Consider the following 21,414-nt stretch of genomic DNA (forward strand, 5'->3'; position numbering starts at 1 on the left):
AGATTTTATGGATGACCTTATGGTTATTGAACTATTATTTATATTTATATTTTTAGTATTTTTTTTTTTATCTCATATTACTATACGAGTCTTTTAGGTGTCAAAATGTTGAATAAACAAAGGAAATTCTGTCAAATCCATTTTTAACTTTTTTGTTTTACAAGTAATCAAGTTAGTGTTTAAAATAGATTGCAAGGGTAAAAATGTCTAAATTATTTATATTCAGCATTCAGAGTCAGGTCATTCTGACAGAAAACAAACATGTTTTTCTGAGTTCAGCATTCAGAATTCAGCATTCAAAAGGTGGGCCATTTAGCATTCAGCATTCAGAGGCTCAAAAAAATAAACGACCCCTTAGACATAGTAATGTTTCACAACTAATAGGAAAGAAGTATACAATGTTATATTCAACTCTAAGTTGAAAATTACCATAACTATATATCTATTATTCCCTTTTGCACAAACATGACACCTTATTTATACTCATTATGGTGTATTGCCAAACTTTCATTTACGGAAATAGTTTGCCTATAGTACTAAGGATTGGTATCCTTCTTCTCGTTCATTCCTTCGACGATAACCAATGGCCACAAGAAAGGTTATTGCTACTCCTACGAGAACCAATGGAAAAGAGTACTTGGTGTACTAGTTGTCCTGCATTAGCAAACAGCATTGAAGTAGTGAACATGGGTTCTAAAATTAACATCTACTAAGAATATAGAAATAATGAGTTTAAAATAGGAATTCAAAGCCCTTTAGGCACAAAATTCAAGTATGCAAGATCATGAGAAAAACTTAGCATGCATCATGAGGGTGGAGAGGAAAATAACGTCATACCTTAACTGGTACACTTAGCAACATATTTTTCGGCAGTTGCTCAGCAATCATAAGGTAGAAGAGTCCCATAACTCCAGTATGCCTTTGGCTGCTGCTGTAATTTGATTCTAAGACTAGAGCCTCTCCATCAGATATCTTGACAGATCCAGGCTGAGGATAACAAGTGGACATTCCTACAATGTAGCCAGCCTCATTGCCCGCTTCTTTACCTTCTCCATAAGCTGCTATAGAAGAGCATATCATCCGACCATCCTAATACATTAGAAAGAGAAATCAGATTGACTCTTTTAGTAGCATTAATACAATTTCCTTAAGCTATGAAGAAACTTCCAAGAAGAAAGAGAGTATGAGGGAGTGGAGGAATGGAAAGATATTTTGGTTTGGCATTTCCTTGAAAAAAGGTTAGCCTTTCCATATGTTAAAAGCACTCTTGAAAAGGCATAGAAATTGAAAGCTTCGATGGAAATTACTACTGATAAAGACCTTTTCTATTCCCAGTTCTCACTTGAGGATAGAAAAATGGTGCTCGAGGAAGGACCAATTTTTATTGCTGGGAGAATTTTTGTAGTAAGGCCATGGTCAGTTGACGCTGAAGTAATGAGGAGCAAGATTGCTACTGTACCAATCTGGATCAAGCTGAGTTGTGGACTTTCTTACCTTGCAAGCTTAATTGTGGACCCTAGGTGTATGGATGAAGCCACCGCAAACAAGAAAAGACTCGATTTCACTAAGGTATAAGTTGAGATACCCTTGTTATTTGAATTCCCTAGTACGGTTTCTACAGAAGTCGGTGGAAGAGACGTACGCCTTGGGATTGAATACCCATGGAAACCCTCATCATGTGCCAAATGTATGAGATTTGGTCATAACACTAATGTAGTAGCCATATTCAGGGATGTATCACATAGGTACTGGGCCAAGAGATAAGACCCAGATCATAGTATGTATTAGGCCCAGAGAATAGGCCCAAGAGCAGACTATGCCCCATGAGTAACCCTAAGAGAGGGATATAAAAAGGAAAGAGGAGAGAAGAGAAAGAGGGGGGAGCTGATAAGAGGGGCAGAGAGGGGTGAGGAAAGAGAGGTGAACTACGGCTTGATCCCTAAATGGGTGCGTAGGGCAATCTAATTGGTGCAGGCCGATCCAAAATAGAGAGGAGTACCAAAGAAAATTAGGTCAGCGGTAATTGGTTATGACAAATGGCGCCGTCTGTAGGGACGATGAGTAGAGAGATGGGGGGGGTGAGAAAAAATGTGGCGGCAAACACTATTTGGGATTTAGAAAAACCAGAGAAAGGTAGGACCTTTCCAGAGAACCTTAACAGAGAGAAGAGGGAAGTTAACAGAAGTACATTGAAGACACTCGTATAAACTTGTCTTGCTTATCATTTCCACCAATTCCAACACTATCATCTCTCCAACCCCAAAACCCAAACCCGACAAAAGAAGAATGGCTATATACTTCACTCAAGTCACCTAAAACACCAACCCAACTCAAAACCCTCCACGCTCAAATCATCAAAATTGGTTTAACACAAAACGACCTTGTCTGCGGTCAACTCTTCTTATATTGCTCTATTTCCAATACCATGAACTATGCTCGTCACCTTTTTGATAAACGCCATCACCCCGAACTCTTCTTTTACAATGCGATGATTAAAGGCTACTCACTAAATGACTTCCATCAAGAGGCATTGACTTTTTATACACTAATGAGGTATTGTTCTGTTACTTGTGATTCTTTTACTTTTCCTGGTGTTTTAAGATCAGTTTCTACTTTTGGAAAGATTCACATTGGTAAAGAGTTGCATGGACTTGGTTTAAAAATGGGTTGTGCTGAAAAACTGATTGTTCAGACTGCTTTGATAGATATGTATTGTGATTATGGTTTGTCGAGTTATGGACGTTGGGTGTTTGATAAGATTGTTGATAAAGATGTTATTTGTTGGAATACTATGATAGCTGGTTATATAAAATGTGGGGAGTATGGGTATGCGAAAGAGGTTTTTGAACTGATGCATTTTAGGAAGGTTTCGAGTTGGAATACTATTGTGGATATTATAAATGTGGGAAACGCGAGGAAGCTATTTATTTGTTTGGGCAAATGTTGGTTTCTGATTTGGTTCCTAAGGAATTCACGTTTCTAGTGTCTTGCGGTCTTGTTCTTCTTGGGAGGATTTTGTGTTGGGGATGTGTAGTCAGAGTCAGAAGATGAAACTTGGGTTTAAGTCAAATCCAGTCTTGGGGAGTGCTTTGGTTGATTTTTATTCTAAATGTGGGTGCTTTCCGAAAGCTTTTGAAATATTCCAGGCTACGGATTGCGGTGATGTAATTTCTCGGACGACGATGATCTCTTCATGTGTAATAGCTCGGGAATGGGGCCTAGCTCTAAGGCTTTATTGTCGGATGATTAAGGTGGGAATTACTCCTAATGAGTTCACTTTTGCAAAGCTCATGATGGCATATTGTTTTCTTGGGTTGAAATATGCTAAATTGGTTCATGCTCATGTGGTGCTATGGGGGATCAGACTGAACAGGAAAATTATATTCCTGCAAGTGCTATAGGTGGCCGGCCAAATGTTGGTAAAAGTAGCATGTTTAATGCATTAGTTGGAGAGGACAGGACAATTGTTAGCCCTATCAATGGTACTACTTGAGATGCAATTGAAACAGAACTTACTGGGCCAGATGGTCAGAAGTTCAAGCTTATTGACACAACTTGGATTAGAAGAAGGGCGGTGGTAGTTTCATTTGGTAGCATAACAAAGGCATTATCAGTGAATTGGGTGCTTCAGGCTATTCGTCTCGCGGATGTCATTGATCTTGTTATTGAGGCTCTGGCTTGTAGAATAGAGCGGGATTACAAGATGGCGGAAAGAATCGAGAGAGAAGGGAAAGGTTGCGTGACCCTTGTTAACAAATGGGATACCATACCAAATAAAAAGTTGCAGACAGCGAGCTATTATGAAGAGGATGTCAGGGAGAGGCTTCGGAGCCTTAATTGGGCGCCAATAGTTTATTCCACTGCAATGGTTGGCCACAGTGTTGAAAAGGTCATGGCTGCTGCTAGTAGTGTGGAAAAAGGTCGAGAAGATGGGAATAGAGTTGGAAAATTACAAGTTCACCTATACAATTTGACTGTAGTCTTACAAAAAGACTGGAAAATTTTGGGTTAGACTCCACCCTTGTTTCTGGGTGTCGCCATCTTCTTCTCACTAGATCTACGGCTTGGAGCCAAACTAGGCAGGCAACACTGGTGGCCAGTCCTGGACGATTTCAGAAATTGAATCTCTACTCGGAGTTTTCGTGCTATTACTGTCAGAATTTGTGCCAGATGTATATGGGCTTTCATGACTTGAGTTCGATTGAATACCAAGTTTTGTGGGTTTAACTTTGAGCGTTCCATCATCTGTATTTCGATCGCCAGAATCTTCATCAACTTGAAAGCTCTCTCGGAAGAGGTCAAATAGCTTCTTTTTCTTACCAGTTGGCAAGAATTCGGGTTTCATGTTTTCTGCTGTACCCATAAAAATAGTTTTATTAAGTTGAGGAGTCCTTATGAAGCTACTCTGACGGTTGGGAGTATTGCCACGAGATGGGGTATTGCCGCGGGATGGAGTAAAATCACCATTGACACTCAGGAAGTCATCGTCGCAATCAGATTCTGACCATGCTTGGGAGTAGAAGAAGATCTCCTCTTTACTACCAAAGTCTCGAAACCCAGTTTGTGGAAGCATCGGAGAAGACTGAGATTTGAAACTCAGTACAGAAACAGACTTGAACTAACCGCCATACCATGAACGAAGGTGATTGGAATCTGATTTGGGTATCTATTTCTTGCTTGTTTGATTCTATGTGTGGCGAAAATTGTTGGATTTGCTGGGACTGAAAACGGATAGAGAAGAAGGTGAATTGGGTCAGGTTCAACCCATTCCAGTTCTGCTGGGCCTGTTCCTATTCTGTGGCAGGTGCACGGTCATAAGTTCTAGCAGTAAGTTATGTGCAAGGTTTGGGTATTGGGTCCTCGTTGAGAGTTTGGTGATGCCATGATGGACATGTGGTTTGCATTGGATATAAACAGTGTGCGTGGTTTGGTGCGCCAATGTAAACATTCATTTGCATGTACATTGTGTGAAATTTGAAGTTGCTACTGCCATCGATTCTGAAGGAAGCAACTTTTTGCGTGCTGAGGGTGTGCTACACGTTGTTATGCATGTATTATACGCTTTATATGTTGCCATTATACAGAAGTTAGTTTCAATGGTGGATACGAGGGGTGTGAACAACTGGTGCTCTGTGAATTCGGATGCGGTCTATGATTGTGGTGGTGATCGACAGATGAGGACAATGATGTAATAAGTTGTATGTCTCGAGTTTAGCTGAGCTTGCACATATGCATGAGTGCGGGGGGAAAAGCCCTCCGCGGACCCTTGTGTCCGAATCAAATAAGGGGCAGGCTGAGCTGTTCCTGGATGTGCATTCCAAAGGAGAGTGGAGGGGTTCGAGAAGACCCTTCGCGGATATGTCATAGGGCTATCCGAGTGAGTGCGGGGGGGATGAGCCCTCCGTGGACCCTCGTGTCCGAATCAAACATGGGGCAGGCTGAGCTGTTCCCGGATAAGCATTCCAAAAGAGAGCGGAGGGGTTCGAAGACCCTTCGCAGATATGTCGTGGGGCTATCTGAATAAGTGCGGGGGGGATGAGCCATCCGTGGACCCTCGTGTCCAAACGTGTGTGGGGGAGGCAGAGCTGTCTCGGACCGGCGTGTCCAAAGCTTCGAGCGGGATAGGATCTGTGGACCCTCGTGTCCAAATAAGCGTGTGGGCGGCGAGCTCGTCCCGACCGGCGTGTCCGGCCTTCGAAAGCGGGATAGGATCCGCATGGACCCTCCGTGTCCAAACAGGCGTGTGGGGCATGCGAGTCATCCGGACCTTCGTCCGGCCTCCAGCCAGATAGGATCCGCGGACATGAGATCCGAATCAAACATGGGGGCAAAGCCGAAGTTGCCCCTCATCGATCTCCACTCCCCGCGAGGCGGTGGGGATGAGCCCTCCGCGGACATGAGATCCGAATCAAACATGGGGGCAAAGCCGAAGTTGCCCACTTTATCGGACTCCATTCCGAGGCGAGGCGGGAGGGATGAGCCCAGCTGCGGACATGAGATCCGAATCAAACATGGGGAAAGGCGAGTTGCCTTCATTGGACTCCATTCCGGAGGCGAGACGGCGGGGGGATGAGCCCTCCGCAGACATGAGATCCGAATCAAACATGGGGGCAAGCTAAGTTGCCCTTCATCAGACTCCATTTCAGAGCAGAGACATCAGGAGGGATGAACCTTCCGCAGACATGAGATCCGAATCAAACATGGGGGCAAGCTGAGTTACCCCTTATCAGACTCCACTCCTGAGCAGAGACAGCGGGGGGGGATGAGCCCTCCGCGGACATGAGATTCGAATCAAGCTTGGGGGCAAGCTGAGTTGCCCCTCATCAGATTTCATTCCAGAGCAGAGACAGCAGGGGGGATGAACCTTCCGCGAGCCGGAGTTCCAAATTACAATTGGTAGCAAGCAGCGTATCCAGATGAAACAATACTATTGAGTTCGACAAAAGAGAAATAGAGGGAACGAGGCCCTTTGCGGACGGGATATCGAGTTCCATGAGTAAGTGCAAAGGGAATGAGACCCTTCGGATCTGAGGTTGAGTTTCTGAAGGGGAAGACTCGTGGATATAGTAGTGAGTTACGTGAAGGAGAGCTTATGCGCAGTGGTGAGACACTCGCGGACATAGTGACAAGCTTTTGAAGAAGGAGAGATGTTGGATGAGGTGAGACACTTCATGGACATAGTAGTGAGTTACGTGAAGGAGAGCTTATGGTCAGGTTGAGACACTCCGGGAAATAGTGGTGAGTTCTCCGGGAGGGATGGTGGTTGAGGTGATACACTCAGGTGGACAGTCGATGAGTTTCGAGAAGGAGAAAGCGGTTAGGCGGAGAAGCGTTCCCACGACATGGTAGTGAGTTCTATGTGAGAGGTCTTTGGCCGGTTGAGACACATCGTGGGGCATTTTATTGAGTTGAAGAGAGAGAGAAAGGGGGAGACCGCCCGTGGATACGCTAATAGGGTATATGAGCGAGAACCGATGGATTGAGTACTTCCGCACATACGGTCCAAAGATCGATGCTGAGTACATGGATATGAAATGTCCCGGAGGAGAAAGACTACGTCTGATCCGCGGATCTTGTGGATATCTAGAGTTCAAAGAGAGAGACAAGGAAGTTTGAGGACTTCTCGGGTCCGCCATCGTCATCGCCGCCGAACCCGAGAGGGGGCAAATGTAGTAGCCATATTCAGGGATGTATCACATAGGTACTGGGCCAAGAGATAAGACCCAGATCATAGTATGTATTAGGCCCAGAGAATAGGCCCAAGAGCAGACTATGCCCCATGAGTAACCCTAAGAGAGGGATATAAAAAGGAAAGAGGAGAGAAGAGAAAGAGGGGGGAGCTGATAAGAGAGGCAGAAAGGGGTGAGGAAAGAGAGGTGAACTACGGCGGCTTGATCCCGAAATGGGTACGTAGGCAACCTAATTGGTGCAGCCGATCCAAAATAGAGAGGAGTACCAGTAAAATTAGAGGCCGCAGTAATTGGTTGCGACAACTAACAAGTGCAGTAATGTTACCCCGCTGCACCTAACACTTCTAGGACCGCAGAACAAGGAGTGGGGACTGAGTGACACTAATACTTCAATTGTGGAAGGAGTTAATTGGCAACCACCAATTCAGGTGGTTATTCAAAATTTAGAGCAACGAACATCTCCTTGTGTGGAGGTACCAAGTGCACCCACAACAGTGGTCGTATTACCAGCTCCAATAGCTCTTTTAAATGGTATTGATAGTGCTCAAGTTGCTGCTACTAGAGCTTAAATGGTAATGGTTGTGGCTACCCCTGCTACTAGTGGTGCTCAAGCTATCATTGGAGACGCACCTTTCAAAACTCAAGTGGTGCTATTAGAACTCTTGCTATGACTGGCTCAAATAGACAAGGTGGAGATCACTTAAATGCTGAAAACCAAGTGCAAAATTTTGATGCAAATATTGCTAGTGGAAACTTCTATACCCCGTTGGTAGATGAACCAAATGGTGGGACAAGTGAACACCATAATAATAACTTGGACAGCCCTGCAAAGTCTCAGGAGCAAGTGATCAATGAAGCTCATCACATTCTTTTGTTGGTGAATACAAGGCTCGAGGGTACCAGGGAAGAAGGTGAAAGGGGATTCACACAGGTCATGTCAAACAATAAGAAAGCAAAGCAGGCCAAGAGAACTAGTGGGTGGCAGCAGTCCCATGTTTCACCACCAAACACTAGATCCAAGCAGATAGAGTAGCTACGGATAGAGCCAGTGCTACAGGGTTAATAGCTGAATTTGAGGAAGGAAGTCCGCATTGGCGTGAAGATGGATCTTTTCCGACAGTGCATTTTGTAGGCTCAATAACTTAAGCCACTTCACAGTGGATAGTTAGCTAGTTTTGTTTGTGCTTTGGGTGTTCAAGTGCTTTTTATAAAGCATTTCTGTAGGCGTCCCCCACCCCCTCTTTCTTAGTCATAAAGTTACTCAGCTTACCTAGCAAAAAAAAAACAGAGAAAGAAGCTTAAAAAGAAGGGAGAAAGCTGGAAAGTTGTTACAGATCTGGACTCAGGAGCATCATGAACCATGGTATTTAAAGTGAAAATGCAATGGGAGCACAATTGACCAGTACTTTGAATGGAACATGAAAAAGACAAGTTGCTTTGTTGTGAGAAAAACCGATAGATGAAAGTAATAGCCACCGGTCAAAAACACAGCAATACGCATTTCCATCTTCTACGAGAACTCCATCTGTTCAGGTATGTTATGCTGACAATCTCAAGCTAATAGTCTTATTCACGACAACTACATCAGTTCAGGCATGTGGTGCTGGTTTGCTAAAAACAGGTGGAGTCCAGTAACTTGAGTATTGTACAGATCGAGGTTTGGTAAGAAAAGTGTACTAGAGCAAAAGGAAAAAGAAAGTATCCTAATACATAGGAAACAGATTGCTCTGGAATACAAAACCTACAGTCTGTAAGTCTCTTCGAGCTTCTTAAGACATTGTTTCCTGACATTTAGATCCTTTTTAACTTTCTTGCTTTCTCCTGCTTGTGCTTGAGCAGGATGCATAGCATCAGAAAGCAAAAAGAAATGACATTGAATAATATAAACAATGATGCTCTGTTAGGAAACAAGGGTAAGTTTATATTACCTCCCCATAAAGAGCTGATCCGAGCCCCCCTGAGTGTAAGTGAGCAACACCATAGACAACATAACCCGCCTTCTGCATGACTATACTAGTTTTTTTGTTATCCAAGCATCCATTTCTAGAAACACCACAGGCCTCAACTTGATATTCAACCTGTGCCAGGAAACATTAGGTGATTTAATATCCAGAGTAATCATAACTTCCAAAATTGTTAGTGTCTTATTTAATAAAATTTGTAACTATTGCATTATACTCATACAGTGCTCAGTAAAGAAATCTATTCAATCCATATCCATCTTGAGGCTTTATTGCAAGGAAATATTTTAATCGTGGTTGGTGCTTAGGCCAACATTTTCAGATTCGGAATCCATAAATGGTGTTGCCAACATTCTCTTCCGATCCTACTTTTTATCATTCAATTACAAAATTTCTTTCACGAGTTTGAGCAAACACTTCAACCCCTAAACTGGTGAGAATGCATCTAAGAAACCAAAGAGCCAAAAAGGACAAAAAAAAAAATTGCATTCCTATTAGATCATACATGTGTGCAAGATTTGAATCAATGTCATGCCCGATAACAAGTATAATAGCAGTTGGAATTTCGAGATGATCTATGCTGCCAACTTAACAATTCTACAAAATCATAGTGTTCAGTAACTATAAAATGCACTCACATCTGTTTTCCTCACTCAGTCTTAATTTAAAAGGTTCTTGAGTGTATCTAGTTGATCTTTTTGAGATGTCTAGATATCTTATAAAAGCATTCTAACTAGTGAGGTTAGTTATATACCTTGCAATCATGTTCAGCAGTGCGCCTCACTGAATCATTCATTCTTCCAGTTCTGTCCCCAGTATCAGTGACATCTAATATATATATTTTGACTGGCACAATGGAATCCACCCAATCAGTCCATTTCACTGTGTATCTCAAGTACAAGTTTCTTTTTATGCTATTGAATCCTTCTTTTATTCTGCATTGAGTCTGATCATAACAACATAGCAACCCTCCGATATAATCCGGCCTCAAAGGTCGATCATATGCATCCCTTGTTATGTTATAAAGATCACACCTGCACTCTGTGCATCCCAAACTATCTACTGCACCTCGTGTATCGATTGCGTGGACATTAACAGACCATCTCTCCTCGTACCCCTCTGGAATATCTGCTGGATTCCCAACTTGTATACCAAAGGGATCAGGAACGTATGTCTCCGTGCGTCGTGTTTCTGATCCAAGCCCATAATACTGCCCAAGATTCTGGCACACTCCACTGTTTCTCAATCGTATAATTTTCAACTCTGTGTCACCATTGTCCTCTTTGGGTGCATAGTATCTTGATATGACCCAATGATGGAGATAGGTTTCATGGAGAGGGATAGGAATCCCCTGCTCATTGACTACTTCAGCATTGAATGATTTAAGAGCAATATGACCTCTTGGAAAGTCGATATTGAAATAAACTTTGTTCACCACAGAACCGGCTCCCTGGACAAACTTAGGGGAGTGGTAGACACCAGTTTTCAATCCATTTTCTTCACTAACAAGAACTTCAAATGCTTGAGCGACTGAGACTAGCAGCAGTGTGGATAACAGATGCAACCAACATGTACGCAACATGTTTTTCTGCAGAAATAAACACCTTGTTAGAACCATACATTTCAATGAAACATGCATATAATTTGCCCATAAGAGATTAAAATAGGTAATGCAAATCATAATGCCGATACTTTTGATGTTTAGAATAGACAGAGGTACACCTTATATTCTTTAACATAAATTTCTTTTTGCTTTTTGTAGAATTTAACACCTAAATAAATAGACAAGACACAATCATTTATAGTGGTTCGGTGCCAATGCGGCGACCTACGTCCACGGGAGAAAAAAGATTTTTTATTTTGCTTGAGATAATAAGAGTTTAGGTTACAGAGAGTTTATATAGCACAACATGAGTGCATATTCGTGTTTATATGTTTCTATAAAGGATTGGAGACTTTCCTTTATAGAAAACATAAGAATCTGATAAATCTCTGCAAACACCGACTAGAGCACTCAAGGCTCCAACTAGCCTTTCAAAGGCGCATCATGCTGCCTTGCCTTTCTTCTCCACACCCCCCCTCAAGTTGGTGCGAAGATATCCAAATGAACCCAACTTGGAGAAATATCATGGAACTTGGAAGGCGGAAGTCCCCTCGGTAAAATGTTCGCAAGCCGTTGGTCACTTCGAACAAAGGAGGTAGTGACAATGTTGAATCAGACTTTTTACGCACAAAGTGACCGTCAATTTCGATATGCTTAGTTCTCTCATGAAATATTGGATTTGCCGCAATATGCATAGCGGCTTGATTATCACAAGAAAGTGTAGTTGGCATATGCAACCCAAAACACAAATCCTTCGGGAAGAGTCGCGAAGCCATATGATTTCACCGGTGGTGGAAGCCATAGCCCCTCAGACTTCGGCTTACGCACTAGAGCGAGCCACTACATTCTCGTTTCTTGCTCTTCCAAGTGACTAAATTACCTCCCACAAAGGTACAATAACCGGAAGTAGACCTCCGATCAACTGGACATCCTGCCCAATCGGCATCTGTGTACGCAGTAATAGATGTATGCCCATTTTTCCGCATCCAAATACCTGCGCTGGTGACCGCTTTCGATATCTGCGGTATTCTAGAAACTGCATTCATATGTGGAGTCCTTGGAGCATGCATAAAACGACTAACCAAGCTCACTGCATAAGAAATATCTGGTTGGATAATAGTTAAATATATTAGTTTACCAACTAATCGCTGATACTGACCAATGTCAGTAAGAAGATCACCAGTGTTGTCCAACTTGGCTCCACTATCAGTTGGAGAATCAGATGGTTTTACCCCCAACTTTCCTGCTTCACTCAAAATATCCAACACATACTTTCTTTGATTCAGAAATATACCTTTTTTTGAATAAGCAATTTCGATCCCAAGAAAATACTTCATAATACCCAGATCCTTGATGGCAAACTTCTTGTGCAGTAACTCCTTGAGCTTAGAAATCTCGATAAGGTCATCACCTGCGATAACTATATCATCAACATAAATAAGAACTATAACCAAGCCTGTCCTGCTAGATTTAACAAATAAGGAAGGATCAGCATCACTCCACTTAAGACCAGTCATAGCTAGAATAGAACTGAGCTTGGCATACCACGCTCGTGGGGATTGTTTAAGTCCATAGATAGCCTTTTTTAACTTGCATACTAATCCGACCTTAGTCTCCTTCGGATGTCCAGGTGGGATGCTCATATACACTTCTTCTTTAAGATCTCCGTGTAAGAATGCATTTTTCACATCCATCTCAAATAATTTCCAGGTCTTGATTCACGACTAGAGATACAAGAACTCTAAACGTATTCACGCTTTGCAACCGGTGCAAAGGTCTCCTTATAGTCCCCGACCATACGTTTGGGTGAATCCCTTGCAACAAGTCGAGCTTTAGACCTCTAATGAACCATCATCGTTGAACTTATTTACGAACACTCACCGACAATCAACGGTTTTCTTTCCATACGGTAGCATAACAATATCCCAAGTGTTATTCTCGTCAGAGCACGAAGTTCTTCTTTGCATCGCCTTTCTCCATCTTGGGCGAGAGTTAGCTTCTCTAAAGTTCTTGGGTTCTTGCACATCATCAACTCCGTGTACTTAGGAAAGCATGATGAGATGAAGTGATATTAGCATACGTTATATACTCACGTAGAGGATATGTAACGTTATCAAAGAATAAAAATTCCCGAGTCAATCGGAGGATGCCTTTCTCTATCGATTTATAGTAATCCTTGAGAGTTCTTGGAGGTCGTTTCTCTCGCTCGCATTGTCTAGAAACCGGAGGAGCTGGAGAGGTGGAGAATCACCGAGCGCGCACTTCGGTTTACTAAAGCGCTGCCACTACCGAGCGCACTGTGTGCCCATCTACCGGAAGTCGTGGATCACTTTGCTTAATCTACAAGCACACCTCGCCCCAACCAAAGCGCATTGCGCCCCATCTATCGAAGTCGTGGATCACTTTGCTCAATCTGTGCAAGTGCACTTCACCCCAGCAGCGCGCTTCATCCATCGGAAGTCGTGGATTACCGGGAGCGCACGCACTTCGCTGCTCGCAAAAGCGCCTGGCTTCGCTTTCAAGATTTCAATTCTTTAGTGGCCGAAACGTACCTTCACCAACCATTGGGACAAATGCCTTCACCAACCACCGGAAGAGGAGCCAACTTCGGCCGTAATAATAGGCGGGAGAGGTGCCAAATCTGCCAAACACTCCCCACAGGACCGATTCGAACACAATTTGAATCATGAAAGAAGCGCTTCGATTCCACAAAGCGGACACCACGAGACAACTAATTTCCTTGTCGCAGATCAGAACATATGTAGCCTTTCTTGTGGTGGAATAACCAACAAACACACATTGAGTAGCCCGAGCATCAAATTTATCTCGATGAATGGCTGGCGATGCATATAACGCATACACCCAAATACTTCGCGGTGAGAGATCCAATGACCCCGGCTTTGAGCACTTCCAATGGCAATTTAAAACCAAGGACCCGGACCGGAAAGACGATTAATCAAATATGAAGCAGTTAAGACGCCATGAGACCAGTAGTGCTTAGGAACATTCATGCCCAACATAAGAGCACGAGTGGTCTCCAAAAGGTGTCTGTTCTTTCTTTCAGCCACGCCATTCTACTGAGGTGTGCCAACACAACTAGTTTGATGAATTATCCCCTGGCTACGAAGATACTCAGGTAACATACCTTTACAAAACTCAGTGCCATTGTCAGATCTAAACATCTTGATATTAGCACCAAACCGGTTAGTAATCATAGTATGAAAATCCTTGAATCTGATCCACAACCTCGGTTTTTCGATTTTAATAAATATAACCATGTAGCACGAGATTTATCATTAATGAACAACCTGAAAATACTTATAGCCATCATAGGAATTAACGAGCGGTCCCCATAAATCGAATGAATTAACTTCGAACAACTTATTTGACCGCGAGAATTGAAATGGAAAAGATAACCGAGTTTGTTTAGAAAATTGACAAACATCACAAATATCATCGAGTTTAAAGAAACATCACGAAACAAATTTGAAAGGACATGACTAGATGGATGCCCAAGTATTTTATGCAAAATCGACTCTCAAGTAAATCACTAGCTTGATCGCTTTTATTACGACTTGACAAGTAGAGTCCATTAGAATAAATTCCTTCACCAATCGTCCTTTTCAACTTTCAATCTTGAAAGACGACAGAGTTAGGAGAAAAAATGACATCACAATTTAATGAATTGGTAAATTTTCCAACAGATAGAAGTTGAACAGGGAATGACGGAACGACTAGAGCATCACTCTTGAGATTTTTATCAAAAAAATTCACTTGACCACTACCTAGAATGGGAACTGTGGAACCATTTGCTATGGAAATATTATGTTTTCCAAGTTTGGACACAAAATTATGGACAGAGGCAGGGCAGTTAGCCATATGATCAGTAGCCCCAGAATCAATTATCCATGAGTTACTGTTTTTTGGCATAGTAAAATAGGCATGTAAATTACGACCACGTGAGTTGAGGCAAACTGACCTTTGCTAGAAGACATGGACTTAGTGAGTTGTTAGAGAATTTGACTCAACTGATAACTAATATCTGAGTTGGACATTGATGTCTCGGCAACAGCGGCATGCTCTTTCTTGGACAATTCCTTTTCCTTCTTAAGATGTGGATATAATTCCCGACAAACGGTCCTTGGTGTGCCGTTCTTTCCACAATGATCACGATTGAGATGGTTCCCTTTTTCCTTTACCATTTTCAAATCCACGTGACTTCTTCCTAAAATCGTTTTTACTGCAAACAATATAATAGATTCAGAGATTGAGGACTTTACCTCGGAGTTCATGGTTTTCTTTCTTGTTTCCTCCCTTTGAATAGTTGCTCAAACAGCAGCAAGTGATGGAAGAGTGCTTTCCATTAGAATGTTGCTTTCCAGATTTTCATATCCTGGTTTAAGACTACGAAATACTGTGAAGATTTTATCCTCCTCAGCCCGTTTCAATAGAGTCTTCGCATCAGTGGTGTGGGGACGGTAAATGTTTAACTCATCCCACAATTTCTTCAAATTCCCAAGGTGTTCTGTAAAAGTTTTCTCACCTTGTTGCAAAGCACCGATTGCGAGTTGAAGTTCAAACACACGGGCATAATTATTTTGGTTTCCGTATAAATCTTCAATTAAATCCCATATCTTCTTCGCAGAATCAGAGAAAGTAAAAATCCCAGCAATAGTAGACTCCATAGAATTTAGTAACCAAGATCGAACAAGCTGATCATTGGAAACCCATTCTCATATTAAATCATCAATGGCGAACATACCTTTGCACCATTAATGAACCCCAATTTCCTTTTTCCACCAAGCGATAGAAACCGCCTAGACGAGGTATGTAGTTCGTTCCATTCAAAAGAACTGATGACAACTTCCAACCAGGATTAGAATCAGTCTCTGTAGTAACAGCCGACTTTGGGTTTGGATTTGGATTTGGATCTGACATAATGTATTGTGTTTATCTAGATTGATTTAGAGAGAGATTAGGAGCTCCACTCTGATACCATGTAGAATTTAACACCTAAATAAATAGACAAAACACAATAATTTATAGTGGTTCGGTGCCAATGCGGCGACCTACGTCCACGGAAGAAGAAAGGTTTTTTTATTTTGCTTGAGATAATAGGAGTTTAGGTTCTGAGAGAGTTTATATAGCCAACATGAGTGCATATTAGGTGTTTATATGTTTCTATAAAGGATTGGAGACTTTCCTTTATAGAAAACATAAGAATCTGATAAATCTCTACAAACACCGACTAGGGCGCACCTGCGCTCCAACTAGCCTTGGTCAAGGCGCGACTGCGCCCTTGCCTTTCTTCTCCCACACTTTTCAGCAAGCAAGATATTCAATTTCAATAACTTTGGTTGGTACTCAACCATACCGAAACCAACTATATATAGAGGTTTCATTAGCTGATTTTCCGGTGAACATATTCAAAAGAATTCTACAGCTTATACTGCTAAGAATCATATGATTACATGTGTAATTTTACGATTATTTGTATGATTGTATCTATACAATGCAATTCACTGAGCAGCACAATGGAATAGCAAGGGAAAAATGGCCATTCACTTTTACTATTTTACATTAGCTAATCAAGTAATCGAACACCATCTAACCAAAAGCAAAATATTATAAAAAGATAAGAAAAAGAAGAGAAGAAACACAGTCACACGTACACTATCAAATAACAGAAAGAAACAAAAAAAAGTCAATACCATCAATTCAATCCAAAATCACAGTTTGGTACCACCATTTTTCTTTCTCGATCACCAAAAGTTTTGCTACTATTCTTCTTCTATTGCTTTATTAGAAAGTAAAAGAAATGAAGAAGAGCAGAAGGAACAAGTTTTGTACGTAGTAACAAATTATATTTCTAAATCAATCCATAACCAGGACAAGGAGAGATGCATCATATACGTTGAGTTCATTGCAACAAGAAGATTAACGCGATGAAGAAGCTGAGTTCGTTGTTACCTTTTTTTTCCCAGACAGAGCAGAGAGAGAAAATGAGAGTGCACGTGCAGTTTCAGGTGTGTAAGATCAGCATCGGACTTTTTTATTTATACGAGAAAACACAGAGCCATCATCATTGAACGTATAACTCTTTAAATCATTGTTTCACTCTCACGAGCCATCATCATTGAACATAAAATATTCATACCTACTAATTTAGACCATCCTCTTCTATCCATCTCTCTCAGAATCTTCTTTTTCAATGTAGGAGTTTTAGAATAGGCCTGCTGCCCCGGTACGCATGAATTTGGGTCACCACTCACTCTTGTGCGCACACTAGATTTTCTCTAATGTACCAGCAAAAAAGTGCATAGTACGCAAGTTTGCAATGTGTTGCAGCTATTGTTGACCAAGTTTTGTGTAACAGTGTAACAATCAGCTATTGTCGACACAGTTTTAGAATAGGACAGTCGATAATTACATTTTTACTCTGAAAAGTCTAAATATTTACTTATGGGTTTTCATAAAAACACTTAAACACTACAGTTTTTATTTTTTACCAAGCGCACCACTATTCTAATTATAAACAAATAGACCAAAGTGATAAAGACACCACAAAACACCTTAAAAAACATAATACTATGTTTGCCTCCACCAACTTTGCTAATTCCCATGCTCATCTCCATTTTTCTTTCTCATTTTTTTTCTTCCAATTGAATGCAACACAAGAAGATAGTTTTTATTCAAGTGTGGAAGAAAAAAAAAATAGCGAACAACAGGTTTACTGGTGTCTCTCAAATCAAATAAGCTAAAATAATTAAATCAATAATATTTTGTCCAATATGAATGTGAATGTGTTCAAACACAGACTTGTTGGAGTTTATACCAATACCAATTGATTCCCCCACTACACAGATTACTTGTATTTGAACACAATTCAACTTTAGACAAATTCTAAATATCAACTATAACCTATACTAATATTCCCAACTCGCTAAACAATTATTAACAACAGATAATAATGTAAAGCAGAATTAAATGCATACCACAACACAAAGATATACCATGGTTCGGCCAATTTTGCCTACTTCCACAAGAGTTAGTTCTTTATAAAGTGGGAAGGAAGATTACAATCTCTCCTTTTAGTCTCTCACCTTACTAAATAACTCTTCTCTCTTTACAGGGTTGTCTCTCTGTAAAGATTATCTCTCAATCTTGATAGCTTTCAAGATTGGGTTTTCTCTGACTTTTGTGCTGCCTTTCGTGTGTTTTCTGGGTGTTAGGTTTTACCAAAAACTCTAACTCTTATTGCAAACTCGCGGTCTTAATTTTTTTTTTTCCGGTAATAGACTTGACTTGGTCGGTTACCGAAGTTCTTGGAAGTCTTCCACGGCATGATGGGGCGTCGCTTTGGTCAAAACTTAATCTGGCGAATTGGTCGCTCGACATTTTCACCTTGAAATGAACCGTTTTCTCTCCTCATGTGAGGGATAATGCCAACAATCTCCCCCTCCCGAACAGTGAGGGGGGCTTCCTACATGCAATTTCCAAATCAACAGGAGGAGTGTGCTGCCATTCCGACAATAGCCCAACAAACATCAAACTTACCTTTCGGTAAAGACTTTGGTCATCATATCCGACTGTTCTTGTCGGTATGGATCTTCTCGATACCGCAATGCTTGTCTTCGAAAGTACTTTCTAATCCAATGATAACGCGTGTATGTTCTTGGATCTAGAATAAAAACTTCGGATTCTTGCTAAAATGGATGGCGCTCGACTATCACATAGAACTACAAACCTGTTTTACGCTTTAGCCCTAGTTAGTCGAAGAACCTCTTCATCCATAGCAACTCTTTGCGACACTCGGTGGTGGCAATATACTTTCGAAAACCATATAGTGGAGAGGGCAACACACTTTTGCAACTTTGATTGCCCGAAAGCTCCCCCTACAAAAGTAACCCGGATAATCCGGAGGTGGACTTCATCGAGTCAACATCACCGCATGTCAGATCGGTGTAGCCTTCAAGTAAGGGCTTACTTTCACCAAAAACACAAACCGATTTGGAAGTGCCTTTGAGATATCTCAATATCCACTTAATACCTTCCCAATGCTCTTTCCCGGTTGTGACGCGGCGGCTTACAAACGCTTCTGGCGAAAAGCAATATCCGGTCTTGTACACACCATTGCGTACATCAAGTTGCCTACTGCGGATGCATAAGGAATCTTTTCTATCTGACTCTGCTCATGTTCACCCTTTGGACACATCTCTTTGGTCATGCGGAACTGGCCACCAAGCGGACAACTGACTGGCTTTGCTTGATCCATATTAAATCTCTTCAACACCTTCTCAATGTAGCTTTCTTGAGAAAGCCACAACTTCTCACTCTTTCTGTCACGAGTGATCTGCATCCCAAGTATCTGCTTTGCTTGACCCAAATCCTTCATCTCAAAGGACTTACTCAAGTCTTTTTTCAGTTTGGATATCTTGTTGATATTTGGGCCAACTATCAACATATCATCCACATACAGCAATAACACAATGAAATCCCTGTATGGAAATCTCTGAACAAATACACAATGATCGGAAGCAGACTTCTTATATCTTTGTTTCGCCATAAAAGAATCAAACTTTATGTACCACTGTCTCGGTGCTTGCTTCAACCCATACAAGCTCTTTATCAGCTTACATACTAGGTGCTCCTTATCTTTAACCTCAAACCCCTCTGGCTGATCCATGTAGACATCTTCTTCAAGGTCTCCATGAAGAAAAGTTATCTTAACATCTAGCTGCTCAACCTCTAGATTCATACTTGCGGTCATACCTAATTCCACCCGGATAGAAGTCATCTTCACTACAGGAGAGAAAATCTCATCAAAGTCAATCCCTTTTCTTTGACCAAATCCCTTCACAACAAGGTGAGTTTTGTGCCTTGGGTGAGAATTGTTCTCCTCATGCTTGATTTTGTATATCAACTTATTCTTGAGAATTTTTCGTCCTTACAGTTTCTCAACTAACTTATAAGTGTGATTCTTATGCAAAGAATCCATCTCGTCATGCATGGCCTTCAACCACTTTTCTTTGTCTATACCTTCAAGTGCCTCTTGATAGTACATAGGTTCTCCACCATCCGATAGTAGCACGTACATATGTGGTGGATACCTGGTTGAAACTAGTCTCTCTTTGTTTGACCTCCTTGCCCCATCTGCAGGTGCCTCAGGAGGATGCACTTATGCTTGCTCTGGTGATGGTTCATGCATCTCATCTGCATCTTCTATACCAATAGGTTCTATCCCATCATGAGCAATAGGATTCTCATCATGAGCTTCAAACTCATGGTTCTCTGCATTCTCAATGCCTTTTACACGTTCCACAGTAGGAACTTCTGGTTCTGAATCAACAAGATCATTGGTGAACGCCTGTAGCTTCTCACTCTCCTCAAAGTTTGCTATAGTTTGGTCTTCCAGGAACACAACATCTCGACTTCGGATTACCTTCTTGTTAATCGGATCATAGAGTTTGTAACCAAACTTTTCATCTCCATAATCCAGAAAAATATATTGCTTGGCTTTGTCATCAAGTTTGGATCTCTCATCCTTCAGAATATGCACAAATGCCCTGCACCCAAATACCCTCAAGTATCCATAATCAACATCTCTGCCTAACCATACTCTCTCTGGATAATCACTATTCAGAGGCTTTGACGGCGATAGGTTGATCACATGCACGGCTGTACGCATTGCTTCTACCCAGTAGGTTCTAGGTAGCTTAAAGTGAGATAGCATGCATCTCATCCTCTTTACAATGGTACGGTTCATTATCTCTGCTATTCCATTCTGTTGTGGTGTCTTGGGAACAGTCTACTCTTGACGAATCCCATGACTTTGGCAATACTCTTCAAACGACCCTATGTACTCACCCCCATTATCTGAGCGAATACACTTCAACAACTTCCCAGTCTCTCTTTCCACCATGCTGTGGAATTTCTCAAACACACCAAATACTTCATCCTTAGTCTTCAGACTAGAGGCCCATATATTTCTTGACGTATCATCAATGAATGTCAAGAAGTACAAAGCTCCCTGGTGGGACTTTACTCTCATAGGACCACATAAATTAGTATGCACTAGTTCAAGGACATTGTCCTTTCTGTGAGACGGGAATATTTGGAAAGAAACCTTGTGTTGCTTTCCTACCAAACAGTGAGTACATGTATTTAAATGTGTACCTTTGATGTCTGGCAAGGCCTTTTGCTTAGCAAGAACTTCCATCCCTTTTATGCCCATATGACACAGTCTCTTGTGCTACAGTTCGAAGGAAGCTTCTTCTTCTGCTGTATTCACTTTTGCTTTACACAAACTAGCCTGTGTTTTGTAAAGAGAGCAAGTTTTCTTTCCTCTAGCTACTACAATGGAACCTCTGCTCAGTTTCCATGCCCCGTTACCAAACGAGTTTACAAAGCCATCGTCATCTAATTTCCCAGCCGAAATTAGGCTTAACCGTATGTCAAGGACATGTCTTACATCCTTGAGTGTCAAGGTGTAGCCGACATTGGTTTCTACATGAATGTCACCAATACCTATAATCTTCGAGACTCCACTGTTGCCTATCTTTACTTCACCAAAATCACCAAATTTGTAGGTAGTGAAGAAACTCTTATGGGATGTGACGTGGTAAGAAGCACCTGTATCTACCACCCACTCTGTACCCTG

General features: G+C 41.6%; 1 protein-coding gene across 2 annotated transcripts; it reads right to left on the reverse strand.

Annotated features, from left to right (window-relative positions):
* Window positions 1-361: 361 nt before the first annotated feature.
* On the reverse strand, window positions 362-17,114 carry LOC147496253 (uncharacterized). Of its 2 annotated transcripts, none has more exons than XM_086559244.1 (5): window positions 16,725-17,114; window positions 9,906-10,739; window positions 9,119-9,268; window positions 838-1,089; window positions 362-654 (listed from the first exon to the last, which is right to left on the reverse strand). In XM_086559244.1, exons 2-5 carry the CDS (start codon window positions 10,731-10,733, stop codon window positions 646-648), a joined length of 1,239 nt encoding a protein of 412 aa, XP_086415370.1. In that variant the 5' UTR covers window positions 10,734-10,739; window positions 16,725-17,114; the 3' UTR covers window positions 362-645. The 2 variants fall into 2 exon arrangements, with proteins under 2 accessions (XP_086415370.1, XP_086415371.1); XM_086559245.1 differs by having other exon boundaries at window positions 16,466-16,740.
* Window positions 17,115-21,414: the final 4,300 nt, after the last annotated feature.

This window comes from Coptis chinensis, chromosome 5 (assembly GCF_015680905.1).
Source record: "Coptis chinensis isolate HL-2020 chromosome 5, ASM1568090v1, whole genome shotgun sequence".
In the NCBI taxonomy this organism is placed as follows: domain Eukaryota; kingdom Viridiplantae; phylum Streptophyta; class Magnoliopsida; order Ranunculales; family Ranunculaceae; genus Coptis; species Coptis chinensis.